This window comes from Lynx canadensis, chromosome C1 (genome assembly GCF_007474595.2).
Source record: "Lynx canadensis isolate LIC74 chromosome C1, mLynCan4.pri.v2, whole genome shotgun sequence".
Lineage (NCBI taxonomy): Eukaryota > Metazoa > Chordata > Mammalia > Carnivora > Felidae > Lynx > Lynx canadensis.
In genome coordinates this window covers 187,040,114-187,057,847 of record NC_044310.1, presented here as the reverse complement: position 1 = coordinate 187,057,847, position 17,734 = coordinate 187,040,114, and the positions used below count along the sequence as shown (strand labels likewise).

General features: G+C 37.6%; 1 protein-coding gene across 3 annotated transcripts in view; it reads left to right on the top strand.

The window, feature by feature from the left end:
* The window catches only part of TRAK2 (trafficking kinesin protein 2), a 65,858-nt gene extending 57,988 nt beyond the window's left edge, over positions 1 to 7,870 (top strand). For all 3 annotated transcript variants that reach the window (XM_030324103.1, XM_030324105.1, XM_030324104.1), the window contains 2 exons: positions 122 to 227; positions 3,878 to 7,870. In XM_030324103.1, the coding sequence (XP_030179963.1) occupies positions 122 to 227; positions 3,878 to 4,556 (785 nt within the window). In that variant the 3' untranslated portion in view covers positions 4,557 to 7,870. The remainder of the gene's footprint in view (positions 1 to 121; positions 228 to 3,877) is intronic.
* Positions 7,871 to 17,734: the final 9,864 nt, after the last annotated feature.

The following is a 17,734-nucleotide window of genomic DNA, read 5'->3' as shown; positions in this document are numbered from 1 at the left end:
ATTTAGTGGTTTTTGTACAAAATACCCTTGATTAATGCTATATTATTAATAGTGATGAACGTCTTACATTATTAACCTAGTCTTTCAATTTTTTTTGATTCCACAAAAATCTCTACTTCAGTTGCAACTTCAAACCCAGGAAAGTGTCTGTCATGCACAAACTCGACATTCACCTTCACTACCTGTAGGATATTGCATCCTTCTGATATCACTCAGGTTACCCCCAGGTAAGGGGTCTGGGCAATTTGAGGCCTAAAATTTCTTTCCTTTTGAAAACTTTGTTTTCATGAATTTACCTTTAAAATTACTTTCATGTAAATCTCAGATTTTTAATTAATGTTCTATGATCATTTGTCTTTAGGATATTTTCACATTGTATCTTCTCCTTTGATCATTGTAACTCTTCAAAGTGGCAGGGCAAGTGAGTATGTATTGTGTAAGTGGAAAAACTGAGACAGAGAAAGTCTAGGTAACTGGTCCAAGTCAGAAAGGTAGCAAATGACCCAACTGCAGCCCAGAGTAAGCCAAGCTCTAAGATTTGAGGGACTAGTCCTCAGCACAAGACTCCCCTCACTTCTGACACCACTTGCAAGTTCACAGGGTTCCCAGAACCATTCTCGGGTTTCATAATTTGCTAGAAGGACTCACAGAACTTTCTGAAAACATGATGCCCATGGCTGCTATTTATTACTGGGAATGGATATAGGTTAAAATTAGCCAAAAGAAGAGATATAATAGGTCAGAGTCTGGGAGGGTTCCACATGAAAAGTTTCCCTTGTCCTTAGGATTTATTACTTTCCTAGCATCGATGTGTGATAGTACATGCAGAATATTGCCAACTAGGGAAGCTTACCCAAGCCTCAGTGTCCAAATTTTTTATTGAGGCTTTAGTGCATAGTCTATTGGTTGATTGATTGATTACCCATTGATTGATTACCCATTGAGCTCACTTCCAGATCCAGTGACCTAAAGTCCCCACCTTAAACCACATGGTTGTTCTCTCTGGCATGGCTAGTCCCCTCCCTAAAACTATTGGGTGTGGCCAGGCTCACCCCAAGATCTAGTGTGGCCAGCTTTCATCCTGAGCAAAGACACTTCTATCAGACATGGCATAGATTACTTTCCAGAAGCTTGAGGGCAAAGGCCAGAACCCTTTGGGCAAGGCCAAATTATTTACTACACAGGCTAGAACATGAATATTCTAACACATAATTGAGGGATCTTATTCAGCCATATTGCTGCTATTTCTGGCCCACCAATTCCCAAAAGAATTGAAGGTACTTTTCAAAGGTATAGAGAACATTGCAGGGATAATGTTAACTAGAAGTAGAGGAGAAAAATGAAGCAAAGAGGAATCAAAGGTAAGGATATAAAATGGATAGAATAAAATTAGTATACAAGTTGTAACATAAAGTCTTATATACTTGCTAGTGTGAACCATGTATCTGAGTCTTAACTTTCTAGCTGCCATTGTAGAGGGAAATAAGATTATGATTTACAAGGTATGTAAGAGCAAATCAATTGTTTCGCAAAGCATTTGGCTTTCATCCAATAAAGACCTCAGTATAAGTCTGTAATGAACAGGCATATGTGCAATTTTTCTACTTTGTTCTTATAGTCAACAAGATAACAAGTTTATAGAATTGGTTCCTGGGAAGACTCTCAATACAAGTTGATACCATCATATGAAGTGTACAGTTTGGGAAAGGACTGGCAGTTCTACAGTAAAGTAGGGACAGGGAGGTGGAAAACTAGGAATAGTCTGTAGATGGCATCCTATTAGAGATTCTTAGTTGGACTTGTTTAATCAAGAAGCCAAATATGTTTTTAGTTTATTTCTTTTATACTAGTTGGTACTTTAGAAAGTTCATTAATAAATTATGAATTTTAATAATTTTGTTCATAATCATTAGAATTTTGTTACCTTGATATACTGAGTATTTTATGTTAAGTGAAAGTTTGTCTATTAAATACTGGTAACATTTGCTTAAGGGAGGAAAATTGTCTACAGAAGTCGCTTCTCCATTCTATCACCATTTCCTCGAGTACATGATTTCTTAGTTTTTTTCTTCCTTTCTAACAAAACATAAAATAAGAAAGTTTCTAATAGTTGTTAAAGCTTTTAATTATTTTTATTTTCCAAGAAACATATGTTCTAAGTCAAGGTTAAGAAACATTTGTTCCATGGGTATCCTTATACTACTTTTGTTTGGAATTAACATTCTTGAAAACGGACATTTAAAAAATATTTTTTTTTTAATGTTTATTTATTTTTGAGAGAGAGAGCCAGAGCATGAGCAGAGGAAGGGCAGAGAGGGAGGGGGACACAGAATCTGAAGCAGGCCCCAGGCTCCAAGCTGTTAGCACAAAGCCCAACACGGGCTAGAACTCATGAACCATGAGATCATGACTTGAGCTTAAGTCGGACGCTTAACCGACTAAGCCACCCAGGCGCCCCAAAAATGGAAGTTTAATCATTTCAACTTTTATTAGTTTTTAGTAATATAAAATTGAAAGATTAAAAGGAAATAAATTTCTCTTTAGAAGAGCGTCTTAGGTTTAATATAAAAGATTGTATTTTCTAAAAGGTTAGAGAATTATTTATTTATGGATTGTTGTCTCTGGTGTCTTTCACTTTATAGAATGGATATAGTAGTAAAAATTTCTGAAATTTACTTCCTTTAATATTTTAAAGTTTTTTTGCTTTCAATTTTATTTTATTTATTTTATTTTCAGCTCCACAGGTAAATTCTATGAAATATTTTTAAATATAATTTATTGTCTATTTATTTATTTTTTAAATATCATTTATTGTCAATTAGCTAACATACACATGAAAAGATGCTCATCAGGGAAATACAAATCAAAACCACATTGAGATACCACCTCACGTTGGTTAGAGTGGCTAAAATTAACAACTCAGGAAACAACAGATGCTGGTGAGGATGTGGAGAAACAGGAACCCTCTTGCACTGCTGGTGGGAATGCAAAATGGTGCAGCTGCTCTGGAAAATAGTGTGGAGGTTCCTCAAAAAATTAAAAATAGAATCACCCTACGACCCAGCAATAGCACAACTAGGAATTTATCCAAAGGATACAGGAGTGCTGATTCATAAGGGCACATGTACCCCAATGTTTATAACAGTGCTTTCAACAATAGGCAAATTATGGAAAGAGCCCAAATGGTCATCAACCAATGAATGACTAATATTTTAATTTCTTTTATTTCTTTTTTTTTAAACTTTTTTTAAATGTTTATTTATTTGAGGGAGGGAGGGAGGGAGGGAGAGAGAGAGAGAGAGAGAGAGAGAGAGAGAGAGAGAGAGAGAGAGAGAAAGTGAGTAGGGGAGGAGCAGAGAGAGAGGGTGACACAGAATCCGAAGCAAGCTCCAGGCTCTGAGCTGTCAGCACAGAGCCTGACGCAGGGATCAGACTCACGAACCGTGAGATCATGACCTGAGCCAAGTCAGACACTTAACTGACTGAGCCACGCAGGTGCCCTAATTTCTTTTATTTCTATCATAAAATTTAGTCATATTCCCAAAAATATATATTTTGAATTAAAATTTAAGAATAAAGTTAGAGTACAGTAAACTTTTTCATAACCTATGAAAAGAAGTATGTTTCATTGTTACAAATTACAAATAATTAACCAGTCATTGAAGTAACATCAAAAGTCTTACTCTTCAGATCTTTCCACAGAGTTTTTGTTATTGATACATTGCCTGTGCCTCTATATTTACTGTGGATAACTAATGTGATTACTTTAAATGCTGTTTAGAAATTACTTTTATTTTTAAACCTCTTTTTTCTTTCTTTCTTTCTTTCTTTCTTTCTTTCTTTCTTTCTTTCTTTCTTTCTTTCTTTCTTTTCAAAGTTCTGGGTTCCCTTCATTATCCTGTGGAAGTACTGGTAGCAGTTCATCAAACACAGCGGTGAATTCTCCTGCTATGTCCTATAGACTCAGCATTGGTGAATCTATTACCAACAGACGAGATTCTACTATAACATTCAGCAGCACCATGAGCTTGGCCAAACTTCTACAGGAACGAGGCATTTCTGCTAAAGTGTATCACAGCCCAATTTCAGAGAACGCCATCTTCCAGCCTGTCCCCAAATCCCTGGCTATTCCTTCCACACCACCAAATTCACCATCTCACTCACCCTGCCCTTCTCCTTTACCCTTTGAGCCTCGAGTGCATCTCTCTGAAAATTTTTTGGCCTCCCGACCAGCTGAAACATTCCTCCAGGAGATGTATGGTTTGAGACCTTCCCGGAACCCTCCTGATGTTGGCCAGTTGAAGATGAACTTAGTGGACAGGCTGAAGAGACTGGGGATAGCCAGAGTAATCAAAACCCCTAATGCACAGGAAAATGGAAGAAGCCGAGAGGCAGAAATTGGTCTTCAAAGACCAGACTCTGCTATTTATTTAAATTCAGGTAGCAATTTATTGAGTGGACTGAGGAGGAATCAGAGTCTTCCAGTCATGATGGGTAGCTTTGGCACGCCTGTATGCACATCCTCGCCAAAAATGGATGTCCTGAAGGAAGACTGAAGTTCAGCAATTAACTGATCTCTTAAACAAATTAGCACATGAAGGATAGATTTGCACTGATACATGTAGTCTGGTCTGACTGAGAGATAAGGAATGTTGCAGAAGGATTGTGAATGTGGAAAGGGGAAGTGGAAGAATGGAAACAGAATTGAGATGAGCCCCTAATGAATGAGGTCTAATAAATTGCAAGTATAGATGAATGAGTCATGAGTGTTTGGAGGCAGAAAAGGAAGAAAGGTTTAATATACTCCTTCAGTTGAATGTTCCTATCTTGAAAATAAAAAGTGACTAGACAATAAATTCAGTAATACCGAAATATGCCAGAGATACTAAACTTGCTAGAACATTTATTCCTAGTAAACAAAAGCAGGAAGAACCCAGGTTAGGAGATGGGAAGAAAAAGGGAGAAGCCTTGACCATTGCCTATAAAAAGCTGTACTGCAGGGTTGCTGAGGTAAGCCCTGTCTGTTACTGAGACAAGGAAGATGCTTTTATGTTTTACCCTGTTAATGTCTGGATAAATTACATATCCATCAAATGGTATGTACACAGCGTTAGCAAGAAAGGAATTTTATCTTTTTCATAAAATCAGAATAGTGGAGACTCTCTTTTTGCTTTCTGTTTTCAAGCCTTTGAGCCACTGGGAGCCCAAACCACCCAAATTCCTTTTGTATTTGTGATTAATAAAAATTCATTTTTAAATTTGTATTTTTATACAACACCTCCCAAAAAACAACATGAATTGGGGGATAATGATGTCCTTTAAGAAGGAAAATATGGGTAAGTTGGAACCAAGGAAACTTGTTTTCAAAATATTTTATTTAGATAAGTACAGTGGCCAAGAAATATGAACATAATTACATGGCTTTCAAATTTCCTTGGAGACTGGAAGAGGTTAAACCAGAAGTGCAATCAATAGGAATTAGGGAATGTTGTGTATTTATGTCTGTACGTTTTTTTGTAAGTAAAGTTAGTTGCAACTAAACTTTTTCCAAAGTGCTATGCATATTTTTCATTAAAGATGACATGTATTTGCACAAAATTTCTCAGGCATATTAAATTATTATAAGCTGAAGTAAAACCCAGGTGCTTGCTTTGAGATTGTGGTTTTTTTTCACTGTAAAATTAAAATACATCGTCTTTTTCTTGGTATCTGTAGAATTAGAGAATGAACTTTTTAATGGGGAAGTCAAAGTTTTTGCTTTTTTTCTGGGAATCTTTTTTTTTTTTTTTTTTTGTACAGATTCTATGAAATGGCAAAGTGAAACTCGGGAATTCGGTTTCAGCATTCATCAGTGTGACACAAGGCTGTGAATTGGGAAGAAACAGATCTGTTTTACAAACTGTCGCTAATCAAGGCCTATTCCTCATCATGACATGGCTTTCTCTAGGCAGTACAGTTCAGAAAAAAAAAAACCATTATATGAAAGGCATGATAGAGAAGAGATGAGGGTGGAGGCTAATTATTTTGTTATTAAAAATGGGAGGCATATTACGTGATCTTTTTGATGGTTAATTTGCAAATGTTTTGCTCCTTACTTCTGACTTAACCGGAAGGCAGTTTTGTGAAGCATTCTTGATGAGAGTCTTGCTCTGATTCCCATACATACACCTATTCTCATGCCTGCAGAGGATCCTTACTTTCTCCTCTTGTGGTGCCTCTCCTACATAAAGAGCTGTGTGTTCAAAAGGGTAGAAAAACCCACATGTGTGCATGGTAAGAATGTGTGAGTTTACCATGCTTTTTAGAAGCTTAATAAAACTTTTCTAAATTTCTTAAAAACAAAAAGTGAAAGTGCCCTTTCCGCCTTCTCTCCCCTTTTGTTAGTCATGCTGACATCAGCAGACCTTACATTGACATGTTCAGAAAGGATTCTAGCAGGTCTCCCATAAGTGAACATAAGTGTCCCTGAATGTGGTAGGCATTAACCAGAAGAATTCCATGTTTAAAGATGTGTAAATTTCCAGAATATTCCAATTCACTTCTAAAAAATAGTATTTGAGTTCTACTTCATAAAATAACTCTGGGGTGCTTATTTTAGCAAATTCTTAAAGCTTTTTATTTATTCTCTAAGAAAATAATCTTGCTGTTACCAGTTTCCAAGAAACATCGGGAAATGGGCAAATGTACAGCCAGAGAGTAGTACAAAGTTATGAAATTATCAGATTTATGTATACTATATAAATAGCTGTAAACTAAGCTAGATTTTGGAGTGTTCTGTATAATTAGTATACTTTTTTAATAACTGATGCTAAAATGATCATTTTGGAGGCAGGGTGAGGGCATATTCACAGCCAAATAAGCACATCTAATTGAAGTTTCAGTTTTTGAAAACTAGATTGATGTTACTGTTTCACCAGAAACATAATGATTTGTATACTGGCACATGCTTGTCTCTAAAAATGAATGTTTTGAAATTGGGTTTTACTGTTTTTAAAGATTCCATCTAAAATCATTTTTGGTACAGCCTGAGAATCTCTATTCTAACAAAAGTGTGCAAATTATAGGAAGAAGACCTGGAGCCTTGTAGTAAGTTTCTCCTCACTTTATCTGTTACACTTGAGTACTGTTCACATTTTAGTTTTTCTGTATCAACTGTGTATGTACTTTTATGCCAATATAAGAAACTCCAATCTTTTTTTTCTCCTTTAGGAAGATTCTCAGTGATTATACCTCAGGTATTTCTAAGTATCCTACTCTCTATAGGAGGGATACCTTCGTGGGCTCAGAATGAAAAGTTTCCCTGAATTATGATGATCTCAAATCTTATGTAATAGCCTTAGGCGTTGGTCTTAGGGAGAACTTCATGACCATCGTTAAAGTAGCTGTTGGTTTTTTTTTAAGTTTTATACTCTGTGTTCTTGATTTGACATGAATGAACAGACTTTGGCAAAGGGAGGAAATAAGAGGCAGCTCACAACAAGAGCCTATTCTCTATAAAAGGTGTATTTTGTACAGTATTCATTCAAAGTCTGCTATTTTTTTGTTGTTGTTGTTGACCGTTCTGATACTTGGTTACTAATATTGACTTTTGACATCTGGAACTAGAGCTCTCAAGTGTTTAATGGCCCACCCCTTTGATGTCAGATCCCACAGGCCTGCAGTCCCAAGTGCAACACCACAGTGTCTACAGCTGAGTGGTTGCATTGTGGAGCACAGCTGCCCAGGAGTGGTGTTGGAAGTGCCCTCTGGGGCAGCCAGGGAAATTCTGTTGTTTGATATCTAGGGCTTGACTTTGTCAAACAGCTCTTTGTGCACCTACCTTTGCTTTGTCAAATGTAAATCAAATAATAAACATGAATATCTTCTTAAATTTTTGTCTTTTGGTGTTTTTGTCCCAGTGCTCTTCACAGATTATCCTGCATTGAGGCTTTCCTTTCCATTATGTTGGTTTTGGTACAGAAGACAACCTCTGTTGCCAAAGCAATACAAGACAAACCAATTATAAGTCATATGTAGTAAATAGGTCTTATTATATTTTCTGAGATATGTTTAAAAAGAATAAAGGGAGTGTTATATATGCCATATTGTTTCCTTAGCAAAGTAACAGCAACAAAACATCATTGCAGATCTTTAATTTGAAAAAGACCAAAGCAATTCTTTTCCTATAGTCCACAATTTACTGTTGATACTCTTAGCTATTTAGAAACTGTTTCCAGCAGACAGTCTCTCCTTTGCTGTCCTGCCTGCGCTCCCTTGTGGTGTATTCAGTTAACTTCTTTCTCTTTTGTTCTGCCTTGGGTGAATGCTTTCACTGCCCATGCCACTGGCCCCACCCAATTGTAGCACCCCATATTTGGTGAGCCTCTGCTGGCCCAGGACTCTTACTGGATTCCTTAGGAATTTCTCGGGACTTTCCCTCCTCAGTGGACCAATTCTAGTACCCCTTGGGAAACTGACAACCTCCTCTGGCAGAGGTTACTCCTCAGTGAGGATCAGAAGACCCACGGGGAGCCCACTGGACTGTCCTTGCCCAAAAGAGTGATGGATTTTCCCTCTTGTCCTTCATAAGGACCCTTCCCTCCCTCTCCTTTCTCTTTTTTAGCCCTTTGGTCGTCTAACCCTAGTACTCCTCAGACAACTGAAGATATCTGGCCAGGGCAACTCCCTGGTATGGTCTAAAGGTGTGAGGATGAACAAGTCAGGCTGCTGGTGCCTGTGAGGGCAATGGACCCCTTTCTTCTCCCCCAACTCTGTCTCTTCTTAGGTCTCTATTCCCAACTTGCTTATTTTGGAATTCCCCCCTCCCTTTTTTGTTCCCACAGATCCAGCTGCCATCTTGATCTATAGCAAAACATATTCCTGTGCATCTGAATGGTGAGTCCTTCCCTCTCCTTTTTTCTGACCCTAACTGGCCACCACATGTCCAGCTTTCTCTGTTACAGGAACACCCCAGCAGGGATTGCTGTTGCCCCTTGCTGCAACCCTCTCCTTGGTGGAACACCCCAGTAGAGTCGGTTGCCCCATTTAAGGTCCAGTCCTTTTTCAGGTCATTGGGATGCCCTAACTGAAATCGTGACCACGAATTGGAGCTCCATTCCCTGTGGTGGAGCACCCCTTTGGGAATCAACAGTCAGTCTTTTTGACTGTGAGACAAACCCCCCTCTATCCCTTTGGACTCACCCTTGGGCTATATTCTTAAGAACTGGAATAAATTTGACACCCAAATCCTGAGAAAAATGTCTCATCTTTTTTATGTAATATTTCCTGGCCTTAATAAAAACTCCCAGATCAAAAGGTATGACCCGTTCATGGAATCCTTTCATATAATACTATTTTCCAGCTTGACCTCTTTTGCTGGAATTCCTCCAAATGACCAAAAGTCCCACGTATTCAAGACTTCATGGCATTGTCCCCAAATCCCAATCTCTTCAATAACTGTAGAATGTGTCTTGCTTGGTTTCATGGCCATCTGACCCTGTGGAAGGCTATCAAACCTGATACTTTGAGGTATGCTAAGTTAAATGATAAGTTGAATTGAATTCATTGGACATCTAAGTCTTTTCCAAATAAGGTAGAATACTAAAGCAATTGTTATTAAATATAGGTTTATCTGCTTTTGATTTCTTCTTACAGAGAAACTAAAGATACTTGGGTCTGTTGGAAAACATGTTTTGTTTCTTACTGAAAGTTCTATGGGGGCACCTGAGTGACTCAGTTGGTTAAGCATCCAACTCTTCAACTCAGATCATGATCTCAAGGTTCATGAGTTTGAGCCCCACATTGGGCTCTGCACTGGTGGCATGGAACCTGCTTAGGATTCTCTCTCTCTCTCTCTCCTCTCTCTCTCTCTCTGTCTCTCTCTTTCTCTCTGACTCCTCCCCCATGCTTGCTGTCTATCTCTCTCTCTCAAAATAAATAAAAATAAACTTTTAAAAAAGATTGTACTATGAAAAATGCATGTTCCTAAAAATCATGAAATATATTTATAAATTTGCCAGTCTAAAGAATTCTAATGTAATAGTTCACAACTGGTTACTATTTAGTTTTCACTGGAGACTAAAGTTCTAAGAATTAGAATTCTGCTGTATGTAATTAAGACTGATGGAAATGATAAGGAAAGCAACTCTGTGTAGGAAAGTAGGAGACATGTAAGAAAGGTATAAGGAATGAGAACACGTTTTTGTTTAGGGGAAAAAGAAGGTAATTTTGTCCTAAAATGAGACTACTTGTTTGGAGAGAAAAGACTTAGGACAAAAATCTGAATGCAAAAAAGTTGTAGAGGATCTGTGAAGTCAAAGCTCTAGAAAAGAATTTTATGTGCGGTCAGGACAAACTAAGGTTGAAATGAATGGGTTTTAAAAGTACACTGGTAGGCGATTAAAATTCTCCTTTTCTGTTAGAAGACAAAGTTTCCTCAGATTGTTGGTCTGCTCTTGATAAGAAAATGAAACAAAGTTGTTTTTTTCTTTTCTTTAGCTGCCCAGAAAACCAAAGTTTTTATGTTGTTATCTTTATCAGTTCTTTAATGATCTATAATTCTGTTTGGTATGTGCTTTAAAACTTTCTAAGGGTTTTTAATAAACTTCCCATAGGTTTAAGTTGTAAATGAAGTGGGTTTATTTTGTTTTTGTTTTTTACTAATTAGGCTTGTTTATTTGGTATGCTAAGTTACTTGGGAAGCACTGTCAAATAAATGATGTTAAGCCTTAGGTTGTATTGTATGGGTAAATGCTATAACTGTCTTAGAAACTACATAAAATCCCTAAAGTTTTAATATGTTCTGTCATAAGGTCATTACTTGAAGTATTGAAATGTTCTGTGCCACAGAAATAACTGGATTTCCGTGTCAGTTGCATTATAATGAACTCTCAGATCTTTAACCATGTCCATTTCTAAGGTTTTGTGGGGTTTTTTTTTGTCATTTATAGTTATTGTTCTGATGCTCTTGTGAAATGAGTTTTTTCTGTAAAGAAATTCATGAAAAGGACTTTTTCAGGGGACAAGTACAGGTATTTGATATCTTTAAGATTGTAAAACTGAACTGGGTAAGAATTTCCAGAACTAACAAAAAAAGCTGCATCCAAATAACTAGAATTAATAACATGGGACTGAACGAATTATGGAAGATTATAGTTTTTGTGATTTTTGTTTGAAGCATTGCTAGTTCTCTAATGTTTGCTCTTCCAGATTGAGAAAGTTTTCTCTTAAAATATCTATGACTTACAGAAATGTGATAAAGTAGTCCTTTAAGGACAAATTGAAACATTTAACTCTTCTCCCTACCTGAACCCTCTGAAATTCAGAAACTCTCGGTGAGTATTCTTTGTTCCATAGCAATTATAATTAGTTGCATAAGTTCAATGAGAATCTATTCTCCTTGCAACAAGACACCATTGGAAACACTGGTTATATTACCAAGGCTTTCACTGGAATGTCATATTTGCAAGAGACATGCATAGACTCAGATATAACCAGACTGCTATAAGGAATTAAGGTTGACTTTATGAAGCCAGTAGAGTCCCATGGGAATGTTGGCCTGATACCTTGCTTCCAGAGTTCTCAGCAGCCTTATCAGGTAAGTAAGGAACATCACTTCCTGGCAGAGGCAGGAGCCTCAGGATATTTTGGGGATCTCAAGAAGGGGAATTTGCCCAAATCTACAGGTATTGCAGGCATGTCTGATGGCAAGTATTTGGCTTGGCTTCTGGCTTCAAGAGTGTATTAAAAGTTCAAATCAGCAAAACTAAAAGGCAACCAATAGAATGGGAGAAGATATTTGCAAACAACATAACAGATAAAGGGTGAGTATCTAAAATCTATAAAGAACTTATCAAACTCAACACCCCCCCAAAAAAATAATCCAGTGAAGGAATGGGTAAAAGACATGAATAGACACTTCTCCAAGGAAGACATCCAGATGGCCAACCGACACATGAAAAAATGCTCAACGTCACTCCTCATCAGGGAAATACAAATCAAAACCACAATGAGATACTACCTCACACCTGTCAGAATGGCTAACATTAACAACTCGGGCCACAACAGATGTTGGTGAGGATAAGGAGAAAGATGATCCCTTTTGCATTGTTGGGGAGAAGGCAAGCTGGTGCAGCCCCTCTGGAAAATGGTTCCAAATGGACGTTCCTCAAAAAACTAAAACTTGAACTACCCTACGACCCAGCAATTGCACTACTAGGTATTTATCCAAGGGATACAGGTATGCTGTTTCAAAGGGGCACATGCACCCCAATGTTTATAGCAGCACTATCAACAATAGCCAAAATATGGAAAGAGCCCAAATGTCCATCAATGGATGAATGGATAAACACAATGGAGTATTATACACAATGGAGTATTACTCGGCAATCAAAAAGAATGAAATCTTGCCATTTGCAACTACGTGGATGGAATTGGAGGGTATTATGCTAAGCAAAATTAGTCAGAGAATGACAAATATATGACTTAACTCATATGAGGACTTTAAGACACAGAACAGATGAACATAAGGAAAGGGAAGCAAAAATAATATAAAAACAGGGAGGGGGACAAAACAAGAGACTCTTAAATATGGACAACAAACAGAGGGTTACTGGAGGGGTTGTGGGAGGGGGGATAGGCTAAATGGGTAAGGGACATTAAGGAATCTACTCCTGAAATTGTTGCATTATATGCTAAGTTGGATGTAAATTTAAAAAATAAATTTTGAAAAGTAGTGGGAAAAAAAGTGCATTAAAAGTTCAATCTCAAGATTCCTTATGAAAAGTTCCAGCAGGGGCACTTGGGTGGCTCAGTTGGTTAAGCAACCAACTCTTGATTCCAGCTCAGGTCTTGATCTCATGGTTCGTGAGATCAAAACCCCACGTCCAGCTCTGTGCTGACAGCACAGAGCCTGCTTGGGATTCTCTCTCTCTGTCTCTCTCTACCCTTACCCTGCTGACGTGTATGCTCTCTGTCTCTCTAAATAAATAAACATTTTTTTAAAAAAGAAAAATAGAAAAGTTCCAGCAAAGCAAATTTTAAAAAGGTCTATATGATCAATCTCTATTCTTGCTGAGCTTATGTAAATAATTAGGCCAAGTTCATTAAAATTGGACTTGTTTCTTAAATGAATTAGTCTTGATTTGACTACTTCTAGAAATAAGTGTGAATTTAGAGAGAAAGTATATTTTAATAACACTTCTGCAGATGTTGAATTCTAGTTCTGATTGTCTTTAAATGTTTGTTGTTTACCTAAGCTAGACAACTTGAGATAAACTTCAGAGAAAGTGTCACAATAGCTCATGTATAGACAGTCTTCATGCTTGTTATTCTGTGGGGATAATAACAGAATAATGGGCATATGGTTATTTGAACAACTGGAAAATGGGATGGACTCCCTAAGAATTGTTTAACCCAACTATCACCTTAACAAATTCTGTATGTCTGGGATGACAAAATTGCTCCTTAAGAGCCAGAATGGTCTCCACTCCATGGGGTTAAATATGGACTTATGGAAATAATTGATGGCCCCACTTTCCTTGTGATTGGATTGGATGATGTACTTGGGGATGCCAATACCCCCAGACAGGTCTCCCACTTGCCAGTGATTCCTCATAATTGGGATATTGCTAAGGTTAGACATCAAATAAAGAGGGCTCCCTTAGCCTTATTTGTCCCAAGAGCTGCCTCTATTGATATAAAATTGCAAAAAGAGGCTTTAGCCAAACATACGGTGGCCACATTTAACTAAGCCCAACATGCCATCACCAATAAATTCAAAAGGTAGCCCTCCAAAACCAAATGGCCCTTGATATCCTGACTGCATGTCATGGAAGAATCTATTATTCCTTTATTCTATTATCCTATTATTTCTATTATTCTGCCTTATTAAAACAGAATGTTATGCTACGCCAGATTACCACATTAATGTGACAGGATTACTAGAAGACATGAATACTCAAAGTGGCACTTTGAAAGATCAATCTGTCTCTTCTTTAATTGGTTAAACTCCTGGACTGGAGGAAGATTTTGGTCAACTATCAAAGGCCTTTTATTCAGGCTTCCTTTCTCATAATAATAATAATCTTATTTCATTGTTTTTTCTGATGTCTCTCCACCTGGTGCCAAGATTCCTTCACTGCCTTAACTTTAAGCCAACAAATGACCCTTTCTACTCAGAAATTCATGTATGTTGTCTACCTTGGATTCAGCTGCCTCTGCCTTTCATAATTCCTACATATAAATTCCCAACTGACCAATGTTGACCCATAGGTAGAGACATCTCAGTGCCCCTCATTTAGCAGAAAGAAGCCACTAAAGATAAGACCACCCAAATGCCAAAGATTTGTTATTGTCAGTCTATCAGGGAGGAATATAGAGGCCCCTTTTAGGAACAGCTTGAGCAAGGCAAAAGGGCTCACAGCAATCACCAAGCTGAATGCACAGAGTCTCATTAAGCATCCCACCTTGAAATAGCCATAGGCCCTAACTGATCAATTACCAGGCACTGGTCCCTGAGATTACCAAAAAAAAGGGAAAATTCCGTATGTTCCCATACTCCCTCACTTCACCCTGTAACTGTGACTCCTCACCACTGCCTCACTGCAGACAGTCTCTCCTTTGATGTCATGCCCAACACTCCTTTGCAGTGTATTCAATAAACTTCTATCTCTTAAAAGAAGAAAGAGAAAGAGAGAAAGAGAAAGAAAGAAAGAAAGAAAGAAAGAAAGAAAGAAAGAAAAGAAAAAAAAGAAAAAGGAAAGGAAGGAAGGAAAGAAGGAAGAAAAAGGGCACCTGGGTGGCTCCATCGGTGGACCATTTGACTCAATCTCAGGTCTTGATCTCAGGGTTGTGAGTTCAAGCCCTGCACTGGGTGTGGAGTCTACTTTAAAAGAAGAAGAAAAGAGAAAAAAGAAAAGCTATTTCCAAAAAACTAAATTTGAAAATTGTTGGACTCTGATAGAAAAGTTCTTTAATGTTCTCTTTTCTCTATCACAATTTAATTGTTGGGGTTTTTTTTTTGAAAAATGCATTTTATATCCATTTAGAATTCTGAGCATTTTATGATAAGTAAATGAAGTATGAATCTCTAATTCCTTGATACATTTTTTTCTGTTTGTTTTTCTTTGATACAAAATTTAGTGATATCCCCAGCATCTTTTTTATTTAAGTTTATTTATTTTGAGAGAGAGAGAGAGAGAGATTGAGTAGGGGAGAGGCAGAGAGAGAGAGGAGAGAGAGAGAGAATCCCAAGCAGGGTCCATGCTGTCAGCACAGAACCTAACATGGGGCTTGATCCCATGAACCGTGAGATCATGACCTTAGCTGACATCAAAAGTTGGTCGCTTAGCCAACTAAGCCACCCAGGCATCCCTCCCAATATCTTTAATTCTGTTTTCTTTCACAAATGATGAGCAGTAGATGCGTTTAAGTCCCAAAACCTTCTGATGAGGGCAACAATTGAGGGTGTTCTGTTGACTTCCATCTCTGTTTTTACTATATTAAGTTGGAGTTATGCTAGTAGTGAGTTTTGTTTTTCATTAGTTTTTATAAAATAAGGCCCCAAATGCCATAGAATTTTCAAAGGAACAAATGTTGCTGTGCATTTTTGGCAAATATGACAAAATACAGCTGCTGGCAGGCATGAAGAGTTTTATTCTTTAAGAAAATGTAAGTAAAGCACACCAAATGTAATGTGAGATTAGAGAAAAATACAAAAGTCAAATAATTTAAAGAGTATTCCATAAAATTTATTTTTCTTGCCTTCTTAGAAAAATCACAAAGTTGTTTAAAAGTAAGATTTTTACATTACATTTAAGCATTACAACAAAGGGCCAGGAAGTTTTACAAAATAATGTTAGGTAATTCGCTACCACTTAAAAAGCTATTTCACCATCTTTCAAGGGAATCTCTAGATCCACACAATTCCACACAATAATGTGAAGAATTAGCACCCTACCTTTTTTGTGTTATATCTAGGCCTATACATACGTATACATAAATCTTAAGGTAATCAGACTTCATATTGTAAAATATTCTTCAGTCACAACATGCAAGTCTTCCAAGTATTGCTTTAATAAATAAGTACCTGTGGAATTATAAATGAAAACATTAAAAGAAGTGAAAAATGGGTGCTCAGCACCACTGGAAAATAGTATTTCATTATGCATGAATCTATGCATCCCTGCTGAGAACTTTCTACAAGTTACCTTTCCTCTCACCTCACTACTACTGCCCTCATCCCTCCTGAATTCCAAAGCAGTGTCTGTCTCTGACCTTAGCAACAGCACAAACCAGAAACTTTCCTAGTATTTAAAAAAAATTTTTATTGGGGCGCCTGGGTGGCGCAGTCGGTTAAGCGTCCGACTTCAGCCAGGTCACGATCTCGCGGTCCGTGAGTTCGAGCCCCGCGTCGGGCTCTGGGCTGATGGCTCAGAGCCTGGAGCCTGTTTCCGGTTCTGTGTCTCCCTCTCTCTCTGCCCCTCCCCCATTCATGCTCTGTCTCTCTCTGTCCCAAAAATAAATAAACGTTGAAAAAAAAATTAAAAAAAAAAATTTTTATTATCAAAGTGTAGTTGACATACAGTATTATATTAGTTTTAGGCATACAGCACAGTGATCTGACAATCCTATACATTATACAATGCTCACCAGAAGTGTAGTCATCATCTGTCACCATACAATGTTATCACAATATTAATGGCTATATGCCCTATACTGTACTTTATATCTCCATGATTATTTTATATCTAGAAGTTTGTACCTCTTAATCCCCTTCCTCTATTTCACCCATTCCACATCCCCACCCCTCTGGCAACCACCAGCTTGTTTTCTGTATTTATGAGTCTGTTTCTGTTTTTGTATGTTTCTTTTGTTTTTTAGATTCCACAGATAAGCGAAATCATATAGTATTTGCCTTTCTCTGAAAAGATTGTCAGCCTCACTGGTCATTAGGGAAATGAAAGTCAAAATCACAATGAGATATCACCTCACACCTGTCAGAATGACTGTTATAAAAAAGAAGTAAGTGTTGGCAAGGATGTGGAGTAAAGGGAACCCTCATGTCTTGTGGGTTGGAATATAAATTGGTGCAGCCATTGTGGAAAACAGTATAGAGGCTCCTCAACAAATTAGAAATGCCATATGATCCAGTAATTCTACTGAGTACCTACCCAAAGAAAATGAAAACACCAATTTGAAAATATATATGCATCCTTTGCTTATTGCAGCTTTGTTTACAATTGCCAAGATATGGAAACCACCCAAGTGTCCATCCATAGATGAAAGGGTAAAGAATGCGATGAAATATTAGCCATTAAAAAAAAAAGAATGAAATCTTACCATTTAGGACAACATAGATGGACCTAGAGGGTATTATGCTAAGGGAAATAAGGCAGACAAAGAAAGACAAATAGCATTTTGACACAGTCATCTTTTGTTTTGAAGAGAAAGGACAAGAGGTGTGGAGAAGCATTTCCCTGGATCCTGAATGATGTTACTGATGAGAACAACAGATGTTTGGGTTGTGGGTCCTGCTGTTCCAGCGCTGAGCTGCAGATCAAGTGCCTATGTGTTCTTTAATAAACTCAGGTTTTTGGGTATACCTGTGATATGCAGAACTCTCTAAAGCCCAGGGCTCAGGGCGGTGGCCCCTCTTTCTAGATGTGAGAGTGGCACTGCAGGTGCTTATATAATTCCTGTGGCTCCCTGGTGAGGGGCCACTTGGAAAAAGCTGAATGAGTCAGTGGAACTTAGC